Source organism: Heteronotia binoei, chromosome 16 (genome assembly GCF_032191835.1).
Source record: "Heteronotia binoei isolate CCM8104 ecotype False Entrance Well chromosome 16, APGP_CSIRO_Hbin_v1, whole genome shotgun sequence".
Taxonomy (NCBI): Eukaryota; Metazoa; Chordata; class Lepidosauria; order Squamata; family Gekkonidae; genus Heteronotia; species Heteronotia binoei.
In genome coordinates this window covers 36,948,939-36,966,636 of record NC_083238.1, presented here as the reverse complement: position 1 = coordinate 36,966,636, position 17,698 = coordinate 36,948,939, and the positions used below count along the sequence as shown (strand labels likewise).

Sequence of the window (17,698 nt, the reverse complement as noted above, 5' to 3'; positions counted from 1 at the left end):
ACTCTATGGTTTCACATGGGAATGCTGAAGCAATTTGGGTGAAAGCTCTATTGTACCATAGAGCCCCCCCCCAAAAAATTACTAGAGTGCCCCTGTGTGAAACCATAGAGTTTTCCGTGATTTCCTACATGCCCGGTGCAATACGTCACTTCCAGGTGACATCATCGCATGTGTGTGCTGTGTGCTCATGGAAAAAATCCCCCGCCGGCAGCTGGTGGGGACTTGGCAACCCTAGTTAGCAAGCTGGGAACTTCCTGGAGATTTGAGGGTGGAACCTGGGGCAGAGGGGAGGGAATTTCAGCAGGGCATAATGTCACGGAGTCCACCTTCCAAAGCAGACACTTTTCTTCAGGGGAACTGATCTCTGTTGTCTAGAGATCAGTTCTAATTCCAGGAGATCTCCAGGCCCCATCTGGAAGTTGGCAACCTTAGCCGCTGTGGTTTCTCACAACCATTCTTGGTGCTTGCTTTGCAGAAGATAGAAGCCCACTTTGATGCCAGAAGCCTTGCGACTGCAGAAATGGTTATCGAGAGTGCCGCTGTGCAACAGCTGCCCCACAAGGCACCTCCACGGATGCCGCCAAGGCCTACCTCCAAATCTCCGACTCCACCCATAATTGCTGCAAAAGTCCAAATGGCTCGACAGCAGTCACCGTCCCCAGTTAGACAGTCACCATCTCCCGTGAGGCACGTTAGAGCACCAACACCCTCACCTGTCAGGTAAAGTGTTTCTGGAACATAAAACTTTTATTTCCTTTTTAAAATCTCATGGACAATACAAACAGGATTGGCAGGCTGCTGAGAGGGGAGGGGGGATAAAATTCCGTGGCCCCTGATCACTCTGATAGCTCCTGAAGCAGCAAATCATGTTATTTTCATACAATGTTTGGGATGTGTCTGGGTGGCTTCAGGAAAGACCTGGAGGGAACCTTTATTTGTGGGCCGCTTGGCAGCCATTGAAGTGGAATTATATGCATATGTCTCTTGGTGCCTGCATTTAACCCCCCATCTCTGTGGTCAGATGGGGCTGGTGAAGGCCATGGCCCCTCCTCTCCACCCTCCCCTCACTACCTCTCACCATCTCTTCCTGCTTGCTCCTCAGTCTTCTGTGTGATTTTAAACATAGTATGGCCAATCACAGATGGCCAGCAGGAGTTCAGGAAGTCCTATGGAGCATTCTCAGCTTTCTGTGCTGTGTTTAAAGGTTTAAGTTTAAAGGATGTTTAAAAGGAGGTTAATTTCTTGTGACACTGATGTTAACACCTAGAGGCAAGTAAAGGACTTCTTTAATAAAGCACAAGACATGAGTAAGGTTTGTTGAAATCAGTAGGTCTAACTTCTAAGTAACTTGTTTACTATAGAATCTTTAGGTTGGATATAGCCAGCTTTCTCACTTAATTTTATTTAATTCCCTTTCTTACTGCAGACCCTATCCCATATGGCTTTTATCCATGCAGGTCCCATGATCCCAACCGTAGCCTTGTTAGAGAGAACCCCTTCCTCCCTTTTTCACTGGTTGGATCCAACTCTTTATTATTCCAGATAATTTAATCCAAAACTAATGATACACTCTCTTTTTGTGTATTTGCACTCTGTAAGAGAAGACTCTGTTTGCCCTGCTGTGGGACACCACATGCAGTCAGTACATGTAGAACCCCACAACAGGGCAAACACCTTTCCCCATGGACCTCTAAGCTTAGGGAAATGGTGTAGGGGGGACAATTGACGCCTCACCTCCCCCTATGCTATATTCCCCAATTTATGCAAATCCAAGAGCACCTGGGAACATCAATTCCTTGATGTTATATGTTACTGCAAGTTAGGTTGGGAGAACTGCCCCTCCCCCTATCTGTGTTATGTTGAATATATCACTTAATTTGGCCTTGAGCTGGAAAATCAGAACCCGGACTATACTATCTCAGATTATAAGTGAGAGTACTTGAATAAATACTTTTCAGTACAAAAGTTTCCCCTCATATAGAAAACCAGATGTCATGAAGAAGATGTAAACACATCCTTCTCTCTGATATGCAGGGGTGGGTGGGTTTATAACTGCATAGGAGTTTTCTTCAATGACTTATCATGGGATGTTTTAAAGATCTCACCTACATTTTGAACTGGTGCATTCAAGATACAGAGTTTTTCTGAATTCTCATTTCCCTTGCTTGCAAGTTCCTGTTTCTTCAGAATTCTTTTCCTGTTCTATGCATGTTTTGCTTCCTCTAGTGGCCAATTTAATATTACACTAGTTTATGTCTGGTGTAAATATGTGCAGTTTAAATTGAAAGGAGATTAACTGGGCATTAACCGATGTAATATTGAATTGACCACTAGAGGGGGCAATAATGTGTAGAACCCTTCCCCCACTGAAGAAACAGGAACTTAAAACAGGTCCCCATATGGCCAGGGACCTGTCTACCTCCGGGACCGCCTTTCCCCATATGAGCCCCAGAGAGCACTCTGATCAAATTCACAAAATCTTCTCAGGATCCCTGGGCCAAAAGAAGCTCGGCTGACCACCACCAGAGCTAGAGCCTTTTTGGTGGCAGCCCCTGCCTTGTGGAATGCTCTCCCCAAAAACATCATGGCCTTGCGTGACTTGCCACAGTTCTGCAGGGCCTGCAAGACAGAATTGTTTAGGCTGGCATTTAATATCTAATGGGGAGATGACCACCATTCCACAGCATTGGAACCCATCCCAATAACCGCACCATCTGGATTTTAGGGAATGAAACTAAAACTGAATGAAATATCCCTGAAATGTATGACATTGTATTGTTTTAATGCTTTTATTGTGATTTTATTTTGTGCTATGTTGTTTTAACTGTTGTTAGTCGCCCTGAGCCCATCAGGGTAGGGCAGGATACAAATGTAATAAAATAAAATAAAAAACATAAAATAAAATAAAAGGGGAAAAATTATAATACAGAAAAGTCCACAGTTTAGCACATCACTGAGAATTGGCTCTGGTCATTGTGTGGGAAAGTGTTTCTGATGGCCAGATAAGCCACATTGCCTATGTTGCCCTAAAATGTAAATGTGAACTCTTAAACTCTTCTAGCTTTTGAAGCAATTTGTTCAGCAGTTAGTAAAGCCCTATAGAACTATCCAAATAAAGATATGCATACTTAGTTTTCTATGTGCTCCTTTTGTATGTGGGCATAATAAGAATTAACTACAAAGTATGCATGAAATTGTAATTATTTGTTGGAAACAGGTATTACGTTTGTAGATTAATATATCCGAGCAGTCATATAAATGCAACAATAGGACAAGAGTGACACCTAAAGGGAGAACTTCTGTAGTTCCAAATGCCTTCCTTTCACTGAAATATAATTAGAAAGACATCTTTTACATCCTAACTAAATCCGCAAATAAGTCTGGAGTAAGTGATACAATCATTTAGGGTCCAGCCGGAATGTAGTAAGCCCCTTATGTATGATTTTTAAAACTCTGTTGGTCCATAAAGGTAAAGGATCTAAGTTTGCAAATACTGAAAATATGTAGTTTTGGGTCCCCTTATGAGGAATATTGCAAAAGTTTTTAACAAATAAATTGAACTGAACTTAAAAGAGCTTGCTGTAGACAAGCCACCCTATTTGTGATATACCAATTTGTCTAGGTATAGCTAATTATCTAGATGTCAGCTATTGTCTAACATATAGCCAGTGTGGTGTTATAGTATTGGACTAGGACCTGAGAGAGCTGGGTTCAGATCTTCACCCTTTTATGGAAGCTTGCTGGATGACTGTAGACTGATCTCTTTCTCTCACCCTGTCATTGACTATGAATATGGACCTGCTTCAAGAAAATATATATATATATTTGTTTTTCCTTGATAAAATCACCAGAATGGAAGATTTAACTCATTAGAACCATAGCAACTGCAAATTAATTTGAAAATTAAAAAAGGCTTTAAGCCAATATTCAGCATACTCCTAATCACTGTTATGCAAAGCTCTTCACCTTGGATCCTCACTTATTTTACTTTATGGTTGTAGGGAAGGGCTGTGGCAGAACACAATAATAAACTTGAGGAACAACAACAGCAACAATAACGTTAAGAGTTTTGCAGGCTCAAACCAAGAGTCCCTTTTGAGATCCAGAGTGCTGTAATGGTTAAGAGTGGTAGACTCAAATCTGGAGAGCCTGGTTTGCTTCCCCACCTCTCACCATGAAGCCTTCTGGGTGACTTTGGGCCAGTTGCTCTCAGAACTCTCTCAGGCTCACCTAGGCTTCCCAATCCCCAGGTCCCAGCAGGGGATACCCCGGTTTTACAGGCTTCCCCCCTCCCCCAGCCAGCTGGCCGGCGGGGGAAGCCCCACCCCCACAGCCATTATGCACCTCCATGAACAATTCCCATAGGGAATGATGGGGAATTGATCTGCGGGTATCGGGGGCTCTGGGGAGGCTGTTTTTTTAGGTAGAGGCACCAAATTTTCAGTATAGCATCTAGTGCCTCTCCCCAAAATACCCCCCAAGTTTCAAAAGGATTGGACCAGGGGGTTCAATTCTACGAGCCCCAAAAGAAGGTGCCCCTATCTTTCATTATTTTCTATGGAAGGAAGGCATTTTAAAAGGTGTGCTGTCCCTTTAAATGTGATGGCCAGAACTCCCTTGGAGTTCAATTCTGCTCCTGGCTCCCTTGGAGTTCAATTCTGCTCCTGGCTCTGCCCCCAATGTCTCCTGGCTCCATCCCCAAAGTCTCCTGGCTCCACCCCCAAAGTCCCCAGATATTTCTTGAATTGGACTTGGCAACCCTAGGCTCACCTGCCTCACAAGGTGCTTGTTGTGTGGAGGGGAAAGGAAGGGAATTGTAAGCTACTTTGACACTCCTTAAGGTAGAGAAAAGCAAGGTATAAAAACCAACTCCTATTCCTCCTCCTCCTCCTCTTCTTCTTCTTCTTTGGATTGAATTAATTGAATTTCAAGTAGTGAACACAGACATTTAAATACTACTAATTTCTTGAGAAAGTATCAACTAATGAGTAGTATCAGCTTATGAGCAGTATCAATTTAAGAGCAGTATGGGCAATATCAAATTATACATAGATATGTGTTGCCATTTTTATTTTTTATTTTAGTTGTCAAGTTACAGCTGAGTTATGGCAACCTCATAGTATTTTCAAGGCAAGAAATGTTTGCCATTATCTGCGTCTGTGTCATGACCCTGGACTTCCTTGGTGGCCTCCCGTCCAAGTACTCACCAGGGCCGACTCTGCATAGTTTTTGAGATCTGATGAGATCAGGCTAGCCTAGGCTGTCCAGTTCTGGAAATTTTGAACCTTTTTTAAAGAAAACCTCAGGTTTTTTTTTTTTCCTCTCAGAAAAAGGTGGAAGCTCTGGGGGAAATTAAAATATATGCAATCCTTCCTTTTTATCTAACCTAAACTTATTTTACTCTTTTAACAACCTAACAAGCATCATTCATAACTTAATTACCATATATATCTGTATGGTAGTTGACATATTTATGGCATTTAGAAGTAGAAATGCCTAAGTTTCTTACAGTTATAGTTCATTAGCCCCTTAGAGGAGAGCTATTGGCAGAACTGGGAAGATGAATTAGACACCAAACTAAAGCTATTGGGCTTATAAGCAACAGTGAAATTAATACCAAATAGCAGAATAGCATCTATCCAGAAAGTTATAGATTAAGACTGGAAAACATTTATTTGGCCAATGACCAGTACATGTCAAAAGCAAAAACTATTCAATAAAACATTTAAGAATAAAATTGATCTAACTATAACAGGAATATCTCTAAGATTTAACATTTAAAATCCATACATAAGAACTTAAAATCTGGACCTATTATATAGCTCTAAAATTTAGAATCTATACCTAAAATTTCACGCCGAATTCTACAAGCTGCTGAGAAAAATTTGGCACAGCTAATAGTGACCTGTGGATTTGCACCCATCAAAAGCTTCCTTAAAATATCTGCATCAGAACAACCTAAGTAATTATTAAGCAGAGGGGAAATTACATTAGATCAAATTTCCTGATAGAAATGATACTAACTGGTACTAAGTGGACATGTTCGCCAATTCATCTAGGGATCCAATTTTCAGCAAAATCTGAACAACCCTAAATTTAAAACAGGGAGTAAAAAATGGTTATTGAAATTTTCACCCTTTTCTGAACCTACAAGACTGAGACTCTTGTTAAATAGCCTCTGTCATGACTGTACAGTAGATGTGGCAAACTTCTGTTTTACTGTAACTTTAAATTCGTAATTTTATGAGTTTACGGGTGTATAGCTTATGAGTTTTTAAACCTAATAAATGATTGATTAGCACCTTAGAGACCAACAAAAATTTTGGAATATAAGATTTGAGAGTCAAAACTCCCTTCACCTGGTATCTGATGAAGGGCATTTCAGCTCTTAAATGCTTGTACCCCATCCCACCCTCAATTTTGTTGATCACTAATATGCTGTTGTACTTGAAACTAGCTGTTCTACTGCAGGCCAATTCAGCTACCTTCTGAAATTAGTGTTCTACAGTAAATTATGACTATACCAGTGATAAAGAAAAGAACTGCAAACTGCTGTATCCTATGCTCAATTTCTGTCATTTGAGAGGTAGAGAAAGATAAAAGTTGAAACTAACACAAAGAAAAAGTTTTATTTGGGCAGAAATATTCTCATGCATTCACAATAGAAGTATCAGCATATTTGGATATTATTAACACTAGGAACACTGAGTTACTCAATAGTGTATTATCATTGTATAAATTATGGCATATTAATTGCAAGCAAAATTGCTCATGTCTGAACAATAAATGATGCTTTCAAAATACGCACACAGCATACAAAGAAATCATTATTCTCTAATGACACATATTGTCTTTATGTTAAAAAAAAATCCATATGACATATTTTGAGTGAGTAACAGGCTTATCTTGCAAAGTATTTCATTCATTCCAAAAGAGAAAATAGCTCAGAGTTTTTCAGCACTATCTCAAATTTCCAAGTTTTCCTTTGGAAGATCTGAAAAAAGTCCTTAGGGGTGCCATGGAAGAAAAAATTCCCTACTTTCCCTGTTATTTTCCACAGGACATCAGGATGATCTAAGCCAAGGGGCCCCAACATGATGTCCGTGGGTGTCATGGTGCTCACTGATACCCTCCCTGGTGCCCACCAAGTCTTTTAAGAAAGAGTATAGTTCAGTTTAGTTTAATTGTTGAGTTGAGTTGAATTGAGTTTAGTTTAGCTGTTTAGTTTAGTTTAATTTAGTTTAGTTTAGTTTATTCGATTTATATCCTGCCCTCCTCGCCGAAGCAGGCTCAGGGTGGCTCGCAATGCACAATCAAATTATAATAAAACAATTAAGTTAAGCATTAAATTAAAACAGTTAAAACAATTTAAACAGTTTAAACAGTATGGGGTCAAATGGGGCTTTTGTCTCACAGGGCTGATGATTGGCTATGCAGATTTTCTTTTAAAGTTGCCTCAGGAAGCAGCTGCTACCATAGCACAAAGATCTTCACTGTGTTACCGAAAGTAATCTGTGTTTATGCAAGAAACTGGTTTAAAACAATATGTTCACTTTAAAAGTGCCCTGTTAAATTGCGCTTCTGCTTGACAAATTGAAGAGTTCCAACTAGAGTGACACCTAAACTCACTTCCTTTACATTTTGTGGTTTGTTTTGCTTCCTGTGGCAGCCATTTTGTGGTTGCACCCACCACGCTGTGATAGCATTCCAAAGGTGCCCACAGGCTCAAAAAGGTTGGGGACCACTGGTCTAACCTGTGATCAAATACTGATGCTTTGCTAAAATGCTATTTGTGGCCCTGTTTTCACCACCTCAATGATATCATTATTTCCCCCACCAGATCTGTCTCTCCTGCTGGGAGGCTCTCAGTCTCTACTTCACCCATCAGGTCTGTGAAGTCTCCATTGATGGTCCGTAAAATGCAGACATCGATGACAGCGGCAGGGGGTGCTGAGGTGCTTCCTCCTTGGAGACAGGAAGACTATGTAGCTACATCTGAAACGAGAATGCAAGACACTAGAATAACTACAAGTAGTACCCAGATAAGGACTGAAGAACGATGGGAGGGGCGATACGGTGCTCAAGAACAGGTCACTATTAGTGGCACCACAGCTGCGGCGGCGGCTGTTGGAGTTGGTGCTGCTGCTGCTGCCATTGGAATTAGTGCTGCAGCAGCTAAGGAGGTAAGAAGCAGGGATTATAACATTTTTGAAGTACACTGTCCTTTCCCTTTCTGTCTTGGTTGCCACTGGATAACTTTATTTCAGTGGATTTTCAGAGGCGGTATACAGGGCTTTTTTGTAGCAGAAATTCCTTTGCATATTAGGCCATGTAGGCAATCCTCCTGGAGTTTACAGTAGGCCCTGTGCTAAGAGCTCTGTAAGCTCTTGGAGGATTGGCTACTTCAGGAGTGTGTGGCCTAATATGCAAATGAGTTCCTGCTACAAAAAAAGCCCTAGCTGTATGTCACTTTCTGCTTACAGTTACTTTGACAGTTGCCATACAGATGTCTGACGAGATGTAAATCGTTCCTCTGCTTGTCTTGTGCTTATGTTGTGATTGTTTTATCCCTAACCAGGGAGTTAAAAAAAGGTGATGTCTTTTTATTTGACTCATTTGGGTCCTACAGGACACTGAGAAAACAGCAGCTGTTGCTACTGTAGTTGCTGCTGTTGACATGGCCAGAGTGAGAGAACCTGTACCAAGTGCTGTAGAGCAGACTGCTAAAAGGACAGCTATGACTGCAGTACACATTCAACCTGTCCAGGAGCAGGTAGAAGTAAAACAACGCTGTTGTAAATAACACCTCCCTCTTCCCTCTGACAATCCTCACACCCAGCCAATGCATGCGATTAAGCAAATGATTAACACAATGCTAGTGAGCATTTCACAGAAGCATGCATTACTGATCCAGAAGCCTTTTAAATGAACACCATGACCCATGGACATCATCTAATCCACCCATCCATTTTATATTAATGACAAAATTAGCTAACACTAAAATAAGCCCCAAAACATTTAATATAGATGTTTCAGAACCATTCCTAATGACCCCAATAAAACAACGCTGGTAATAATCCTAACAGTAAGATACCTAGATAGTTTGTTTGGTTTCTCTAACAATTTTTTTCATCACACTCACGGTTATTCCTAATATTTCACTTAATTGTCTGAGCTTAAAATAACTCTTTTCCAAGCGTATTTCCTCCTTCATTGCCGTCATGCCTGTGATTTTTTTTTCCCATCTTATTTGAAGTAACTATTTGTTAAAGTAAATTTTAAGGCGTGGTTTTCTTTGTTTTTGCTGTGAAAATCAGATTAAAAAAGAAGCTTCCATAGTAGTTACAAGTACAACTGGTAAAGCCAGAGAACAAGAGCTAATATCGAGAACTAGAGAAGGAGTTGCTACTAAACAAGAACAAATACAGATCATTCAGGAAAAGGTGAATAGTGTGTTTCTACCCATGGAAATTCACTTCTATCATACATTCCATTACATCAGTTATCAGTTCCAGTCCATGTATGTGTCTCCCTTTCATTTTGGCTGCTATGTCTTGAAGAGCATCATCATAGAATTTTTGTGGCTCTTGTGGCATCATACTGGTCATTTCTAACATTCCTATCAGCTTCCCTTCATTCAGTGTGTATCTGTACCTTTATTTAGGAGAGACAGCATTACTCCAGGAGCTATGCAAAGTGATCCTTGATTAGCTTGATCAGTGGAGTAACAATAAACCAGAATGGCTTCTGCTACTGGAAAGGTTTGGTCATTTGCTAAGTATATTAGCCAGGGTTCAAAGAACTGTAAAATTAACAGTGCAATCCTAAACAGATCCTTTCGGAAGGGTAGCTGCGTTGGTCTGTAGGAGAAGTGATAGACTGGAGTCCAGTAGCGATGCAGAGACCAAGATTTTCAGGGTGTAAGCTTTAAAGAGTCAAAGTTCTCTTTGACAAAGCTTCCCTTGTGAATCATTTGACAAAGACAGCTTTGACTCTTGAAAGATTACACCTTGAAAATATTGTCAGTCTCTACAGTGCTACAAAACTCAAATCCTAAACAGAGTTACACTCTTCTAAGTCCATTGACTTCAGTGGGTCTGTTATAGGGTTGCCAGTCTCCAGGTGGGCCTGGGGATCTCCTGCTTTTACAACTGATCTCCAGCTGGAAGAGATCATGGAGAAAATGGCAGCATTGAAGGGTGGACTCTATGGCATTGTACCATGCTGAGACCCCTCCCCAAACCCCGCCCTCTCCTGGATCCACCCCCCTAAATCTCTGGAAAGTTTCCAACACAGACCTGGTGACCCTATGGGAGAATGAGAAGGTTTTTAAAAAACAAAAAACACCCACCTTATTATTTATGAATTTTAAGAAAATGAAACATCATAAAGAACTGTACAATTGTGTAACAACCAAAACTATTAATAAAGCAATATAAATTATAAAATTACAAATTTGACTGGTGTCCATCAAAATGTAAACAGCAATACTGACAATGGGGATTTAAGTAATTAAGTCAATACGCTGAATATTAGCTATAAAATCAGATTGGAAGTGATACTACCAAGAGCCAGTTGAGATAAATCACCAGATCAAAAAAAGGCCAAGAGATTATATTTATCTGATATAGCAGCTTGCGTGTTTGAGTCATTGACTATTTATTCTGAAAACGGTAACCACATTTCCTAGAGGTTAGAATGGAAATGTTGGGAATCCATTAAGGACAGCATCTGTAATTTTATCCAGTATAAAAAACTCCTAGACCTTGTCTTACCATTGAGCAATAGTAGGTTTATAATTAGACTACCGATTTAATTTAATTTAATTTTTGGATTTATATCCCGCCCTATCCCGCAAGTGGGCTCGGGGCGGCTTATAGCAGCAATTTCAAAACATGTTACAGATTAAAAATTTATGTCAATTAGTAGCTATAAGAGCTCTAGCTGCTACTAATAATATTTCTATCAAGTTTTTCCTAATTCTTGAAATTGCTAAATCTTCCCACAAATTTAGGAGAATTGTTTCCAGGCATTTAGGAACCACATAACCAGTGATATCTTTTATATTTACCAAAATATTATCCCAAAAGGATTGGATGCAGGAGTAATCCCACCAACAATGTACAAGATTTTATCAATGTAGAATGTTTATCTCTGAAATGACAGGCCCGCCCCCAAAAAATCCCTCCCTCCAGTTGCATGACAAATTTCGTTTGAAATTGAGGCAAGTTCTTAAAGCCAGTTATGATATGTTATGGCAGTTGTGGGATCAAACAAAGAAACAAAATTCCATTCCTGTAGAGCCCTCTTACATGGACCTACACTGCTGTTCTAGTCTTTGTTTCCTGTGACCAATATCTGATAGGAAGCATTGGGCTTAAAATGTCACTTCTGTGCCCATCCCTTCCCTAAAAGATAGCTCAGGAGTCCCTGATCTCATCTTCTGTGAGTCATGTCTTTTGATGTTATACTGTTGCGCCATTCATTATAAAGTATCATATCATGGAATCCTCTGTAAATTGGGTATATGTGAGCATGTGGTCATGTCATTTATACCATTACCTTTTCCTAGGTTGTTGTGTCATTTATGCCATTACCTTTGTCTATGCTTGATATCACTTTGCAAGTCTGAAATAGCCACCAAAGCGCAAACCTCTGGACTTTTAGTTATTTTAGCAAACTGTACTTTAACAGAGAAAGACTTTCAAAGGATTTCTATAGTCAGGTTAATAGAGTGAAGGTGGCCACTGGCCTTCTTACATATCTAGGTATAATTCTTGGATACTGGAACAGCTATCATTGTTTTGCTTGTAAAAATCCTGGGGGGAACTAGGGTTGTATGGATGACACATATATGGCTGCATCTATATGTCACTGGATGTTGTGTTTACATTGCACTGCAGCGATAATTCAAACAGTATTTTCAAGCGTGAATTTGGCAATGGAGAAGATGAGTGTCAGTGAATCTGCAGAACTGGATGCAGAATTAATGTCGTAGAGTGCTACAGCTGTAATGGCCCCTTTTGGTTGTGGGTTCCCAGGTTAGAGTACTCACTCAGGCACCCATTCTTAGGTCTATTCAACAGAAACAAGCTGGCTTAGTACATCTGCCATTTATTTGCAAGGAGACAACTTCAACCAACAACAACTTCAGCTAACATACAAAACAGGAAACTTAAACAAGAGTTCCACTCAATAGGACCAGACTAAACTACAGAGAATTTTTTTTTTGGGGGGGGGGGGGAGAGGGAGAGCAGACTGTTCCATATATACTTATGTACAATAAATATACCACAGTACCAGGAACTGGGGATTGACAGAAATCCAATTCTTAACTTGCTGTTTTCTGAAAAGCTTGTGGGTAAAGGCTAGATTCTACCACAAGAGTTGGTGAGGAAGGGTAAATTCTACTGGTTTTCCCTTAAACTGCAGGACCCCATTCTGAATCCCACTCTGTTTCCAAGAGGTCCAAATACTACCCTTTTCAGGGATTGCAGGGAGAGAGGAGGAAGTGGAGCAGTGTAAAATTCTGTTCTCTGACCTTGATTTTGTCATACATAATTGGAGTTAGAAAAGATCCGTTAGAAGGAAACGGCACTCTTTTTCACCACACTATAATGTTTTCCATCACATATGTTCTTCAACCATATAAAACTAAGAATCAGCTTTCCATCTGCTTAAGAACACTTCACTCTGTGTTGGATTTGCCACATAATCTGATAAAGACATGACTTGTTTTTAAGATCTGATATAACTTAATTTTTTTTATTTAAACATCAGGTTAAAAAGGAACCTGTGAAAGTTCCTGTGCCCAAAGTAATAATTGCTGCAGATACAGTTAAGGAACAAGAACAGATTTCAAGAGCTAGAGAAGAAATTTCTACTCAACGAGAACAAATTCATATCAGTCATGAAAAGGTAATTATAACTGTGAAAAAATGTTTGATGATTGATCAAATCTTTTCAGTTTCAAGCATCATTTTTGCCAGTTGCTTTTAATTTCTGTTTTCTTCTGAACAGTATGCGCAACAAACAGAAGTTTCTAGCATTTCTGTAGAAGGAATTCTCCATTTTTATGTAACCAGACCAGCCATTCAGGTCTAAGTTGAATTTCCAAAAATTTCAAGAGGAAATCTGAATAAATCAAGGCTGCAAGACTAGGCCCTTCAATTTAAGAGTGGTGTTTTTTTAAATTATGTTCCATTACTAATGGTTGTAATTTTCACTAATTTGGGAAGTTTATAGGTTGGTTTTTGTTGCAGGCAACAAACAGGGAAAACAAATAATGAGCCTGTGAAATTCAGTAGCTCTAGACTAGATACGCTTCAAGGCTTTTACTGAGCCTGGACTGGAGGTCAGCCTAGAAATTATTCATCAGAAGAGTGGACTCTTCCTCCTTCTCATTTTCAACACTTGAGCGCCCTTAATGCTTCAGGTTTTTTCTTTCTTTTCCACACACACATCCCTCTAGTGGTTGATTCGATATTACATTGCTTTATGTCCAGCATATCTTCCTGAAACTGCTGGGCATAAAGCAATGTAATATTGAATCAACCACAAGAGGGAGCCAAACATGTGTGGAAATGAAACCCAACCCCCCCCCCCCCCCCAAGCAACAGGGACATACAAGTGAGGAAAATGAGAATGTGGAGAGCCCAGTGTCTTGGTTGAATTAGGAAATCAACGTAGGTTTGGCAAATCTCAAAAGTCATGGTTGGTAACATATATTGAAACAGCAGGCCAAGCTATGTTATACATTCGACGTGGAACTAACATGAAACACCATCAAGAGGTATTACAGAAAGTCATCTTGAGTTAACTCTTTTGGGTAGTCAGTTGCATGTGTCAATGATATGTGGGACTGAAAATTAAGGCCATGTTACATATTCAAGGAAACACTGTAATTTCTTTAAGTTTAACAATGGCATTGCCAAATTGCCTTTCCCTGAGTTCAAGCATCGTGTAACCCTACTGAATTTTATGAAGACAAATAAAATTAAGATAAAACCTGGGCAGACCACAGAACGGTACATGATTCTACGAACAGTGTAAAAATATTTTTATCTTTTGCTTCTTCTGGTACCTTATGCTTTACTAATCTCTGCCCGCTTTCCCCAAATGTCTGTGTGCACATTTCTTGCAACACTGTATGTATTCACACCTCTCTTTTTTACTATATAAATCAGATTAGGAGAGAAGTTGTGAAACCTGTGAAACCTTCTGTACCTAAAGTAGTAATTACCACTGGTAAACCCAAAGTGCCAGATGCAATAGTAAAAACTACAGAAGGGATTGCAACTAAACAAGAACAAGTCCACCTTGCCCAAGAAAAGGTGAATGGAATTGTTGCTGATATGATAGTAATTCTCATATCCCATTTTTACATTGACATTCTCATGTAACTCCAATAAAGTATACTAACTTTTAATTATAATTTTCATCTTGCTTTCCTTATATTCCAGTAATGGGAAAGTGTTCTTTGAGACTTATGATATGCCCTAATATGCTCAGAGCTGTGACAGTATTTTGGGATTAAGTATTTTTATACTAAAATATTAATTTTCATTAGAATTACACTTATGTAGCCTGCCAAATAATTACCAGGCACTAGTATCTATCCGGTAAAAGGCTCAAGGGTCACTTTGCAGTGAGTAGACCCCTAATGCCCTTTAATCTTGTTAACCTTTTAATTTCCCCTGTGTTTCACTGTCATTTCCCATTCTTGTTTGAAACCTTACGTAACGTGACATTTTTATTCTTGCTATAATGATCAGATAAGAAAGGAAACTGAGAAAACCACCGTAGTTCCAACAATCATTGCTGTTGACAAACACAAAGAGCAGATCTCAAGAACTAGAGAAGAAGTTGCTACCAAAAGAGAACAAATCCATCTAGTTCATGATCAGGTGAATAGACCTTTAAGAAACATGGAAGTCTCTGATGAAACTTGCTGTATTTCTTCAATATGCACACTAGCAGAATATCACTTCAGTGTCATGTGGTTAAGGTGCTAGTTTTGTTTTTGAAAGTATGATTGTTCCATATCTGTATTTCTTTGTTTGTACAGCCAAATGAACTAGATGCTGAGAAAATGGCAACAATTCAGGTTATGGTTCTTTCAGAACCTTGATTTACAAATATGAAATAATGCAGAAGTGAAATTCCAGCAGGAGCTCCTTTTCATATTAGGCCATACACCCCTGATGTAGCCAATCCTCCAAGAGCTTACAAGGCTCTTTTTTGTAAGCTTTTGGAGGATTGGCTGCATCAGGGGTGTGTGGCCTAATATGCAAAGGAGCTCCTGCTGGAATTCCACCCCTGAAATAATGGCTTGGATCCGAACTAATGTTTCCACAGGTGGAAGTACTTATGCATACAATTTTACCATCTCCCTTTTCCTATGGCATCCACGGATGCTCTTCCCCATACACACACACCTAAAATTGGCACAGGAGTTGTGGGAGAATTTTGGGCTACCATCTTGGGCAGGAGGGGCATGAAAGTCATGCTCTGATGGTTGAAGTCCTTATACCTGCAGAAATACTAACCTGGATCCAGCTCAATGTTTAAAATAAAAAGCTTGAAATTTCAAAGAAAAACCAATTGTGTGCAAAAAATAAAAAATAGGATTAGTAAGCATTTAAAAAGAAAGCACAATGAGATTCAGGAAAATATCAAATTATATCCCTATAGCAATATAATTATGACCTATTTAATTTAATTTAATCGCAACCCATTTAGAATAGCAACCTTGTATGGGCAGAAGCTCTTCCAGCCCAAAGGAGTTTGGCCATCTATGCCATCCTGTTATGTGGAAAAGAGAATTTTGCTACATATCAATTGCAAATCTGTGGTGAAATGTGGAGTAAACTGTCTGTTTGTAACTGTCCAAATCATTAAAATGTGTTGCAAAATTATATGTGCAGCAATCTGAAAAGGTAGTATATGTGTCCATGTTTAGTCAGTAAATATTCAAATGCATTATGTGCTTTTCTCGAAAATATTGTGTGTTCTATGTACATAAATATCTGTAAGTGCATAAAGTAAAATATATACTTAACTCTTGTCTTCAAATACAGTATTTGAACATTGTGGATTTTATTTAATAATATTTTTGTCCTACCGCTCATCCATGTTCAAGATATACTGTATTTATGCAATATCTGTCTGCATTGTATACAGTGGAACCTTCCTTCCTCCATATTTGCATACTTCAAAGGGACAAGACATTTGTTTTCAACAAAAGGAATGCCAGAATATGGGCTTGGATCCTATGTAGCACAAGTGCAACTGTATTGCATAAACTGCAACCTTCCTGCCTCCCCTTCTCCTGCAGTCTTTTTTTACCCTCAAAATCTTGCTTCCATTGGTTATTGCCCCCCAAGCCCTCCCCCCCCAAAAAGAGGAGGGAATCAGCAAACATTGCCTTGCCTTGCTTCCCCAGGCAGAATTAACTAGTATGGATTGAAAGTAAATAGTGTAAATCAGGAGTCATTTTGTAGCAGGAGCTCCTTTGCATATTAGGCCACATACCCCTGATGTAGCCAATCCTCCAAGAGCTTACAGGGCTCTTTTTTGTAAGCTCTTGAAGGACTGGCTACATCAGGGAGGTGTGGCCTAATATGCAAAGGAGCTCCTGCTATGAAATGACCCCTGGTGTAAATGGGAAGGAAGGCTGAAATTCAAGCCTATGTACAAAAATATACAAAAAAAAGACAGTGGAGGCATGATGTGAATATGGAATAAGGAAACCTGTGGATATGTGCAAAGTCCGGATCAGCGATGTTTTTGTGTGTGAGAAGTGTTGCCTTTCTGCTAGCTATTCTTTGTCATTAACAAGGATCTGTGTCCATGTTCTACAAATGTTGCTTTTAGATTGGTGTTCACAAAAAAGCAGAAGCTGTAGCCACAGTTGTTGCTGCAGTAGATCAAGCACGCATTAGAGAACCGAGAGAGCCAGATTATGCTGAAGAAGCTTATTCTGAACAGGCAGCTTTGGACTATGGATATAAAGAGCGTGTTTTAGCAAGACGCGTTGTTGAGTTGCCACCAGAGCATCTTATTGTCACCAAAGAAGTGAAAACTGAGGAGGTTCAAATTCCTCCTGAAAAACACATTGTGGCCACTGAAAAAATGGGAATGGCCGTATCAACCCAGGTTAGGTTCAAATTGAGTGATGCAGTCATTTCCTATGGCTGCTGAAGATCTTTTGGTTGGGTTTTTTTTAACCATGCTTGGAAAGCAGCATCACATTCTCAACAAATGTTTTGTTGGTTAAATGTAGATTAAAAGGACAGCAGAAACTACAATGGAAAAATCAATCCAAGTGGAACACCCCCGGCCCCGTACAGCAAGCCCTCATTTTACAGTTTCAAAAATTACTGTTCCTAAACCAGATCATACTTATGAGGTAAGAAGAGGAAGAAAGATATGTCAGGCAAACAGCTATGTCATCCACAAAAAAGCACAAAACCAAAACAAACAAAAAATAATAGATATATATGAAGGAAGGAAGTCTTATGGAATCTGGTCAGAGGCTTTCTCCATTCTGCATATGGCACTAGGGTTGCCAGATCTGCCCTGGCCACCGTCAGTGGATCAAGGATGGGGTTGCCAGACCCAAGTTGGGAAGCTCCTGAAGATCTGGGAATAGAGCCTAGGGAGGACAGGGACTTCAGTGGATGCCATAGAATCCACC

The 17,698-nt window shown here is 39.7% G+C and overlaps 1 protein-coding gene across 1 annotated transcript in view; it reads left to right on the top strand.

Annotated features, from left to right (window-relative positions):
- TTN (titin) overlaps positions 1-17,698 on the top strand; it is a 356,828-nt gene that overhangs the window by 16,612 nt on the left and 322,518 nt on the right. Inside the window, exons 6-14 of the mRNA XM_060257371.1 lie at positions 476-720; positions 7,841-8,183; positions 8,630-8,773; positions 9,318-9,443; positions 12,781-12,918; positions 14,187-14,333; positions 14,775-14,906; positions 16,876-17,157; positions 17,285-17,410. Coding sequence (XP_060113354.1) covers positions 476-720; positions 7,841-8,183; positions 8,630-8,773; positions 9,318-9,443; positions 12,781-12,918; positions 14,187-14,333; positions 14,775-14,906; positions 16,876-17,157; positions 17,285-17,410 — 1,683 coding nt within the window. The remainder of the gene's footprint in view (positions 1-475; positions 721-7,840; positions 8,184-8,629; positions 8,774-9,317; positions 9,444-12,780; positions 12,919-14,186; positions 14,334-14,774; positions 14,907-16,875; positions 17,158-17,284; positions 17,411-17,698) is intronic.